Source organism: Bison bison, unplaced genomic scaffold (assembly GCF_000754665.1).
Source record: "Bison bison bison isolate TAMUID 2011002044 unplaced genomic scaffold, Bison_UMD1.0 scf7180017864352, whole genome shotgun sequence".
NCBI lineage: Eukaryota > Metazoa > Chordata > Mammalia > Artiodactyla > Bovidae > Bison > Bison bison.
Window position 1 is genome coordinate 4299394 of NW_011494924.1, and position 10846 is coordinate 4310239.

At 43.8% G+C, this 10846-nt stretch overlaps 1 protein-coding gene across 2 annotated transcripts in view; it reads right to left on the bottom strand.

Annotated features, from left to right (window-relative positions):
- Window positions 1-247: 247 nt before the first annotated feature.
- Window positions 248-10846, bottom strand: part of SLC37A3 (solute carrier family 37, member 3) — a 47626-nt gene continuing 37027 nt past the window's right edge. For both annotated transcript variants that reach the window (XM_010854947.1, XM_010854948.1), the window contains exons 11-15: window positions 10548-10649; window positions 9893-9940; window positions 8835-8986; window positions 3574-3639; window positions 248-1621 (exon numbers count right to left, since the gene is read on the bottom strand). In XM_010854947.1, coding sequence (XP_010853249.1) covers window positions 1529-1621; window positions 3574-3639; window positions 8835-8986; window positions 9893-9940; window positions 10548-10649 — 461 coding nt within the window. In that variant the 3' untranslated portion in view covers window positions 248-1528. The remainder of the gene's footprint in view (window positions 1622-3573; window positions 3640-8834; window positions 8987-9892; window positions 9941-10547; window positions 10650-10846) is intronic.

Consider the following 10846-nt stretch of genomic DNA (forward strand, 5'->3'; position numbering starts at 1 on the left):
CCAAAATGGGCTTCATCCACAGACGATTCTTAAACTACAACTAGGCCACTCATCCAAACTCGGCACAGTCCTGCACAAAGGAGGAGGGGAGGCTTTCTCAGAAGGCAGCAGACACAGGCCTGTGCAATCCGGCAGCCCGGCAGGGTCAGTGGCTGGTCAGCCGGGGACACTCAGGAGCAGGGACTCTCCAGGCGTGAGTCACAACTCGGAGCTCAGAGTATAAAGAAAATAACCAGACAGACAGATATTTATTATAAAAGTCAGTTTATTTTCCCTTTCTGTGTTTCAAAAGTTTCCCTTTCTGTCAGTAATGAGCAGTTAACTGACTGGAAGTCTGCTTGATTAAATAACATTAACAAGTTCATAAACACACATTTGAGAGTACAAAGCAAGAGGTTGAAAATTTTCCCCTAACTCCATGTAAATTAGGCAGCCCTCAAAATTGCACATGTTTCACCTGCTCACTTTCATAATTTAAAATATATATACAGGATGACCTTAAAATATTGATAATTAGTATAGAATTCACAGCCTTGAAGATGTATATTCTACAAACATCTAAAGAATAGATACCTAGATACATCTCAGGCCCTAGTAATCCACTGTGATTCAATGTCACGTACTTAATGCATAGAAGGCCAAATGGTCTTTCCTTTTTCTCTAATTCTAGTCTTCTGCTGAGGTAACACAAGGAACCCGGTTATGACAGAGACGGAGCCTCTGAAAATAGGGCTAAGCCGACTGGCTTCCTAGTGGATCCTAAAAAGTTCCCAGAGAACAAGCCTGGGGTTGAGTACTTCGGTTATAAATTACATCCTGGAATGTTCACAACTGAGGTACCTCATGGTCCTTGACAGGAAGCCAAAAGACTTCCAGGAGTTGAAGGTAATTCTGAACGAAGATGGAGGAGAACAGCTGACAATCACTGGAAGATATTTCTGCTTCCGGAGCTGATCGACTTCAGAGCAGACACAAAGTAACTGAGCCACTCAGCACATAGTGTGACTTTTCCCACTTAGAGTTTAACTAAGGGATTCTCTGTCCAAGACAGGCTTACACTGGGCCCCGCTGGAGCGCTGTACCAGGATGTGATGCTTCAGAGATGAGCTGCTCTCTGTAAACTCATGACCAAAGCAAAATGCGGCGATCCTTTCTATTCGTGGAGCGTGTCGTCACTACAAACCGGGCACGACTGTCGCGTGGTCACTCAGCTTTCCAGGATGGAGGACAAGGGTCCAAGTTCAATAGAGCATTTACGGTTAAAGGGATGAACCTCCACAGGCCAACAGAGTTGCTGGCAGATTCACAGGCCATTCAGTACATTCATGGAACAACAGCGATAAATAAAAATCATTAATCCCTGTAGTGTAGAAAAAACAACCCAGCCTTCACTCTGGTCAGCATCTCCGGGGGCTCACACTGCTGAAAGAGGCCTGACAATCTGAGGTTATATTGGAGTTCTTAAGACAAACCCAAAATAGGGTGAATTAAGAGAATAAGAGTCCTGATGTTCTTTTGTGGGCACCAGTCACTCATTCAACACTCGAGTTTGTCGTCTTTGCATAAGAGAGCATGTTTCCCTCACTATTAATGGCGAAATAAACAGAACTGTGCAACTTGTCTGTGAAGAGAAAAAGGGCATTAAATGTACAGTGATAATTTAATTCTGTTAGTGCTTCATCGTTTGAACATAATAATGAATTTGGACTACATTCTTTTTGACTTCCTACAAAGATAATTCTTAATCTTTATTGAAACAGAAAATGATTTTGAAAATTACAGTTACTATAATAAAATACTTAATGTAACATTACAGTCTCTTCAAAAAAAGAACCAAATGAAATAATTTGCTATAAGTAGAGCAGAGAATTGATACTGGAGCTCAGATTTCAAACAGCGTTTCTTCGAACAGATTCCATTTTCCATGACAATTTCTGGTATGATTAGACCAGCAGGTACATCAGGAAGTAGCTCCCTCTGCTTAGGGCGGATATCAGAAGAGGAACACAGAGGCCCAGCCTTTAGGAGCCAGAAACAATGAAGCTGACGGAAGCATCCTTTGTGATGGCAAAGAACGTAAGCCTTAAGGCCGCTCGCTCCAGGGGACTGCAGGTGCTGAGCTGTCTCCAGGGCCCCTTGGACAGGCTGGAGGACAATGTCTGGACTTGGGCAATGGAGGCTGCCTCCAATTAGGATGCTCTCAACTGAGGGAAAGGATACTAAATACACCCTCTGGTGCACGAAGCTGTCACCAGACTCTCAAGTGGACCAGTCTCGAGCACTGTGTCTCAATAACGTGGTGAGAACACATCACGTGCTTTTTCAACAGACAGCAATGTTTTAAAAGCACAAGGCCTTATTTTGTTTTGGCTGCTTCCCAGAAAATACAGAGTTCCAGCCAAGAATATCTAAGGTGCAACAGATATTTTCTCAAGAGACTCAAGGTTCATTCTAGAACTCGAACGCCACAGTGTTAATTATAGCAATGCTTCTTTTTTAACCCTACATGGTTTGGCATACACATTTCCTTCAGAATTCCCAAATTATACTTAGTGACAGAGAGTACCCTGGAAGAGTACCCTGATTAACAGTTGGGGATGTAAGTCTCTCACCATTTTTTCTGGAATCATGAATGACAATACTCATTAGACTCAGGTCAAGGGCAAACCTAATAGCCCTTTCCTTCCTTGAAAAATGAATGTGTCTTTTAGAATAGTAAGATGCTACTTTTCACAAAAGAATCTTTAAAAGCAGTCAGCAATGTTGCTGGTTTAAGAAGTGATTTAACCTAACTGTAAGAAGAAATGAACTACTGACACCTGCGACAACATGGATGAATTGCAAAATAATTATGCTGACTGGAAGAAGCTGACAAAAATATGGAGTGTGTAATTCCATGTATATGAAACTCAAGAAAATGCAAAGTAGTCTACAGCAATAGAAAAGTGGACCAGCAGTTGCCTGGTGGAGAGAGGTGGGATGGAGGAGAGAGGTGGGGCACAGGCATGACAGAGGGGCTGTGAGGAAACTTTTGGGAGTGACGGACACCTCCTGCCCTGATCCGGATAATGTTTTCACAGATGTGTATGGACATATGTTAAATCTTCCTGAATTTTATATCTCAAATACATGCCATTTATTTTAAGCCAATTATTCAACAACAACAAAAGACTACTTTGAGTGTTAAAACAAACAAACAAACAAAAAAGTGATTTAGGTAAATGTTTTGAACTCATTTAACTTGAAAACTACTAGCGAAAAGCTTCCCTGTTGGACTAGTGGTTAAGAATTCACCTGCCAGTACAGGGGACACAGGTTTGATCCCTGATGTGGGATTCCACATGATGCGGAGCAAAAAGGCTGGGCACCAGACCTGCTGAGCGTGTGCTCTGCAACAAAAGAAGCCACTGCAACGAGATGCCCACACACCGCAACAAGGAGCTCCTGCCCACCTCAACTAGAGAGCCCACGCAGCAGAGAAGGCCCAGCACAGCCAGAGATAAGTAACAAATACGCAAATCTTAAGGAAAAAACTACTAGTTTATAAAAAAAAAAGAGGGGGCACATACATACCATAAGAATGAAAAAGTAGAAAACCCACATCCATCCCAGGTTGTCCTGGATCAAAGACACCAAATACTAAAAGGGAAAAAAAGAAATCACAATATAATCCTTTATAAATTAATAAAATGAAGTGGCTAAAAAGTAGATGAAACGTGGCTCTTCTAGAAAATGAGAAGGGAGTCAGGGTGTGTATAACGCTTTGCGGTTTGCAGAGCTCCTGCATATACGTGCTCCTAGGAAAGCTTTACTGACAGCCTTCGTTTGGTAAGCTGGCAGAATCCAAATAAAAAATAGAATGGAAGGCCTAAGTCCAAGAGGTCTATATTTTTTTCACTTTGCTATTAAGAGAGAATGATGAACAGCCTCAAGCCACTTCTGTTTAATCATCACTTCTTCCAGTGACAGGTACTATAACTGATGCTTTTAAAAATAGTTCATCTTTTAAGTATACCACTCATTTTTCAACTACACTATTTGCTCACAGGATTACTGCATGACTTTGACACTCTACAGCATATTCTTTTATTTTCAATTACTAAAAAGTATCCAGTAGCTTTTAACCCATTTTTTTTTTAATTATGGTAAAATACATATAACATACAACTTGCCATTTTAGCAATCTTTCGTTGTACATACAACTCAGCAGCACCAAATACATTCATGACTTTGCACAACCATCACCATTACCTATTTTCAAACTTTTTCATCAGCCCAAACGGAAACTCTGCACCTATGAACTCTCTGCAAGAACTCTCCATGACCCGTCTCCTCAGCCCCTGACAAACTCTAATCTGCTTTCTATTCCTATGAATTTGCCCATTCTAGATATTTTGTGTTAAGCAGAATCACCCAGTATCTGTCCTTTTGTGTGCAGCTGATTTCACTCGACACAGTGTTGCTACGGTTCATTCATGTTGTAACATACATCCACTCCTTTTTAAGCCCGAATAACATTCCACTGCATAGATATACCACATGCTTATCTATTCATCTATCCGTGGACATTTTAGTTGTTTCCACCTTGTGGCTATTATGAATAATGTTAATGAACAATGGCAAACAAATAACCGAAACTGTCTTCAAGTCTTTGGAGTACAGCATACCTGGAGCGGAACTGCTGGGTCATACGGTAATGCTTGCCTTTTTGAGGACCCATCATGGCATTTTCTACAGCAGCTGTGTGGTTTTACATCCCTACCAGCACTGTATGGAATTCCTCCACCTCCTCACCAGTACTTACCACTTTGTTCTGCTGCTGCTGCTGCTGCTAAGTCGCTTCAGTCGTGTCTGACTCTGTGCGACCCCAGAGACGGCAGCCCACCAGGCTCCCCCGTCCCTGGGATTCTCCAGGCAAGAACACTGGAGTGGGTTGCCATTTCCTTCTCCAATGCAGGAAAGTGAAAAGTGAAAGTGAAGTCGCTCAGTCATGTCCCGTTCTAGCAACCCCATGGACTGCAGCCCACCAGGCTCCTCCGTCCACAGGATTTTCCAGGCAAAAGTACTGGAGTGGGGTGCCATTGCCTTCTCCGCTACTTTGTTCTACTTGGCTTTAATTACAGACATCCTGATTAGGTGTGAAGTGGTAGTTCATGTTTTTCCTTTGCATTTCCCTAAGAGAATAAGGATGCTGAGACTCTTTTCAGGGGTTCATTGACCATTGGTACACATCTGTCATAAGGAGTTGTCCCTATGTTTTCTTCTAAGGGTTTTATTAGTTTTAACTCTTAAAGTTAGGTATATGATCTATTTTGAGTTAATTCTTGTACGTAATGTAAGGTAAAGGTCCACATTCATTACTTTGCAATGTGTACATCCAGCTTTCCCAGCACCTTTTGGTGAAGAAACCACTCTTTCCCCAATGGTCTTGGTACCCTTCTCAAAACTCAGCTGACCACTGACACGATCATTTAACCCATGTTCTTTGATCACATTATTAGTAAAATTTTTAAGTGGGAGAAATTAAAGGAGAACAACTGAGTGATTTAGCCTGGACAGCCTCATGGAAAACAAAAAAGCAGAGCTGTAATCATCCATGAGAGGAAGCACAGTGGCCCTCCAAACTCTCTGAATGCTACTTTATCTTTTAAATAGCTTTACTGACATATAATTTACATAATACTAAGCTCATATCACTCAATGGATTTTAGTATACATACAGAGTTGTGCAACTACCACCATAATCTAATTTTAGACCATCTTCGTCACCCCAAGAGAAACCCATTAGGAATCACTCTCCAGACCCACCCAAGTCAAAGCAACCACTAATCTAATTTCTTTCTCTATAGATTTGCCTATTCCGGGTATCTCATATGAATGAAATCACATAAATAGGTGGTCTTTGGTGACTAGCTCCTTTTACTTAGCATAATAGAGTTGAAGTTCATCCATACTGTAGCATCTATCAAACCTTCATTCCTCTTGAACTGCCAAATAATACTCCATTAGATGGCTGGATGGCATCACCGACTTGATGCACATGAGTTTGGGTGAACTCCGGGAGTTGGTGATGGACAGGGAGGCCTGGCGTGCTGAGATTCATGGGGTCACAAAGAGTCGGACACGACTGAGCGACTGATCTGATCTGATATGAATATATCATATTTTACTTATCCATTCATCGGTTGATGGATGTAAGGATGTTTCTACTTCTTAGCTATTATAAATAATCATTTGCTGTGAAACACATTTGTGTAAAAATGTTTATGTGGACATTTGTTCTCATCTCTCTTGGGAAAACACTGCAATTTAACCTACTGAACCCCCACTGTGTGTCAAAATCATATCATGCATTGGGAACACAAAGAAGAAGGACACAGCGTGGTTCTATCCTCAGGGAAGGCAGAGTCTGATACGGGGGATCAGTCAGCCAGTCAGTGTGAAACACCACGGCAACTGCTCTACCACAGGCGCGTACCAACTGCTGTGGACACCAGCGGGAGAAAGCAGTGTTTTTCTTGGGAAGTCAGCGAAAGGCTGGGAGAACAAAGCTATTCAATGTGAATTTGGCGAGTGCTAGGGACCAAGTTTATAGAATTTTTGTTTTCATTTTGGCCACATTGTGCGGCATGTGGGATATTAGTTCTCTGACCAGGTACTGAACCTGCGCCCCCTGCAGTGGAAGTGAGGAGTCTTAACCACCAGGCGGAGTCCTAAGTTTTTAATATTAAGTCATGAAGTTTGGGGTTTTATACCTCAAACAGTAAGAAATCATTCAAAACTCAACACACCAAAGGAATGAGTAAAGCGAACAATGATTTACTCCTGATTCTGCTTCTAAAACCGTGAAAGTCAGTCTAATGCTGACCCCAAGTTCCTAGTTAGGGATCTTAAGACTAGCGGGCATTCTAACTAGAAAGAAACTCCTTGAAATGCTAATTACAATCCATCCATCTGATTAATGAAGAAAACATTAGCTAAGAAGGAAAACCTAAAATACAGTCATTTCAAAAAAGACTGCCCAATACCCTTTATATGAAGACATCTGAACAGGTGGCCAATAGCATTTTGGCCTGTTCCTACTCCAGAGCATGGCAAGAAAACACAGTTCTCTTACCTTTGCTAAGTGTTCTTTTTCCCCTTTAGTTTCATAATCAAATAAGCTAACACCCTGATCCTATAAATCGCTCTTTCTACAACCATTCAACAAGTACCTGAACGTCTCAAGTGTGCCAGGCACCCTCCCTAGGACTGGGGCGACAGCAAAACACAACACAAACGCTGCCCTCGTGACGCGCATCTCCAAGCGAGAGAGACAGTAACAAACAAACACGCGCTACGTGACCAGAGAGAGGTATGCGTGCAGTCGGTGGACCTCCTGCAATGGGTTTCCCAGGTGGCTCAGTGGTAAAGAATCCACCTGCCAGTGCAAGAGATGCGGGTTCAATCCCTGGGTTGGGAAGATCCCCTGGAGAAGGAAATGGCAACCCGCTCCGGTAGTTTTGCCTGGGAAATTCTATTGTCAGAGGAGCCTGGTGGGCTACAATCCATGGAGGTCACAAAAAGCCGGACACGGCTAACTGAACAACAACAATCTCCAGCAACGTCTGTTCTTGTATTAACTACTCACAATCAGATACCAGTGATCCACCCCCATTAAGCAAGCAAAGCATCAATCTTCAAGGCCATCTAATGACCTCAGTGTCAAAACTACAAGCCTTTTTCCTTCCATTCTCTGTCTCCTGACCTCTCTTCATTTATGATCTGAGTAACACCCCCACCCCTCAAATTCTGGCTTCTGTTTCTGTGACCACTGGGCATCCTCTGAGGTTTTGCACATATTTTCTTTCCCCATTAAACATCACATCACTGCCATAGTTTCAGATATTTTATCCATGCAGTTGATTCTCAAATCTACATTTTACAAAATTAGCACTTAATGACTGAGAGTGGTACACCCCAGGAGCGACAAATACTCATGACTGTCCCAGAGAAACAATGCCTTTCTGAAGCTGAATGAAAGCAAGAAAGATCAATTTGAATGGTTCCGACAAGGACTTCCCTGATGGTCCAGTGGTTGAGACACCACACTTCCAACGTAGGGGGTGCAGGTTCGACACCCAGTTAGGGAACTAAGATCCCGCACGCTGTGCAGCACAGCCAAAGAAAGAGAGACAACAGTTCTGACTACCTACAGTAGGCCACTCTTAACCTGGAAGATCCAAACTTTATAGAGTGCACAGGACTCGCCAGGATGGCTTGCTGAAATACAGATCCCCAGGCCCTCACTCAGCGAGTCCACAGTAAGCTAAGTGTTCTGTACTTTAATGAGTTTCCAGATTGATTCTGATGTAAGACATTTATGAACTGTCTTTTGAAACACAGTTGTAGGAAGCAGAGGCAGCATCTCAGGGCAGCTGCAGCGTCCATGGCAATTTCTGGTGGGGGTCAGTGGCAAGAATGTGTGTACGTCTGCGTTTGGAGGGTGGGAGAGCTGGGGCCTGCGTGTCAAGTGCGCGGTAATGAGAAGCATGTGTCTCCTGGCCTCCCTGAAGTGCCAAGTTCAGGCTGGAAGAGGAGGTGGTGGGCAGCAGGGACTGAAGGATCTGTCTGACCAAGTGTTCACTTCTTTCTAGACAGGAAGAATCTGAAGGTAAAAGTGGAGAGGACGAACTGATAAATGTCGAGGGGCCTTCCATGTTAGGTCACTAAGAACCCAAGGCTTTTAGTACAGTGCACTACAGCACAAGAGCGCCACCTACCGTGGCCCTGCAGGCGGGGGCAGGCCCTTCCACCGCTAAACACTCCCTGTCCAGCCCACCCCGCCCTCTCACCTGGCCCACCGCAGCTCCAATGCTCCCGGTTCCATCAACGATCCCAGTGACGGTCGCCAGAGCCTCACTGCTCCCCTGGATCAGCTCCTGACGACCCAGGTCCGCAGAAATAGCAGAGCTAATCATATTAGAAGGTCCACCAATAAAGAACCCTAAAGTCAGAAACAGAACAGGTTCTTATTAAGACACTACTCGTAACAACGCGCTAGGAACCTACTGAGAATTACGTAAACTCTAATCCCAGTACTCTAACTGGTATGTTGGAGAGAAACAGAAAGAAGGGGGCAAAGTTACCTGTAAAAATGGAAACTCCCCTGGATGTAACATCTTAGTTAGCATCCACTTTCCTTTAGAAAACAGACCTTTCTAATCCGGTGAAGTGTGCATTCCCTGACAACTGTCTGCACTAGTTTATCAAATTCTATTATGGCAGAGATGAGTCAGAGTATCTAACTACCCAAATTCAACCAAACAGTGAGAAAGAGAGAGAGAGGAGAAAAAGCGATTTAAACGGTGCAAGGGGTTCCATCTGCCACTGTTCTCGGTGAGGCTGCCACAGGACTGAGCACGGTCAGGGCCAAGAGTCTCACAGAGCAGCAGCAGCTTCAACTATCCCATGAGCTCAAATTTAAGAACAGGAGTTTTTCTATAACAGGGTCCCTAGTGGCACCCAACTGATTCATCTGGGGTTCAAGGGAAGAAATACTGACCAATTCCAACATAGGAGGAAAAACCAGCTATACTGGACTTTTTGAAAGTTGGTGAACTGGTTTCCAACATGGCATTCTTCCTACACCACTTCCGGGAGTGATATGAGAGGGTGTGGGCCGCAATCAAAAATGGGAGGAAATCTCTAAGGGACTGCTTCTGCCACACCAGGACTGAGGCGGTCACGTGAGAGCAAAGAAGCAGGATCCGGGGGAGGCATCTTTCCTTTTACCACCTGAGTTTTCTATAATTAAGGCTTTAGAATAACTCAGCTTGAAGGAACAATCAGTTTCCTTTTTCCCTTTTTATTTACAGAGGAACAAGACAGTGAAATGGAGCCTGTGCCGTACCTGTGACAGCCATCAGAAGCGCATTGATGGACTTGTCGTTTGGAGAACCTGCAAGGAAAGACACAGGCATGGGGTGATGACGTGAGGAGCGCAGTACACGTGTCTCCACCGAACAGTACACACAGGCCTGGATTCCCATGACCTCACAGATCTCCCGGAGATAGCAAGCAGATACAGCTCCATCACCACCTCTCCCGACTCTTATCTGTAATGTCTGCCTCTGGCTGGTGCTCAAGCTACTGTGACTTCTAAAAGCTACAGGAAAACTCCTATCTCAGCAGCATCTTAAGGGACAGATACCAAACCTGCTAATTACCATCTTTCCTCTTTTGAAATCTTGTCCCTTTTATTGTTTTATTGGCTCGAATGCTGCACCGCTGGAGCCTACCCTTGGACAAAGCATATACACTCCCAAGCAAGCTTTTAAACAAACCAACAAAGCAAAAGAGATGCCAGTTTCCTCCCCAATGCAAATAAAACTACGTAATGATACTTTTACCACTGTTCACAGGACAATACAAAGATCCCATTTATGCCCTGGGATCTTTGTGGCTGGTCTCAACCACCTCCCCAGGGCTGATCACTGACTCGAGGCAAGTAAATGCCTTAGTTCTAAGAGATGAGGCAAACAGTTTAACTTCAAGGAAATACTCACGACTGTATCCAACCAGGGACCCGATGGCCAGAAGCAGACTGAGAGCTAACACCGGCGCTCTCTTCTGTAACATGTCGGAGATGAAGCCTTGCAGGGTTCCACCTTTCAGCACAAAGAAGTGCAACCCAATCAACATCTCGAAATTAGCTTAGTTACCTGACTCTTGCTTACCACGTACCCTCCACCCACTGGCAGGATCCTAACCCTGGTCTATCCAACAAGAGAGCTGACTCTCCTAAAAAACCTCCTCCCTAATTTCCTTTTAGAAAGATCATCTGTCAACTCACACGATGGCAGAC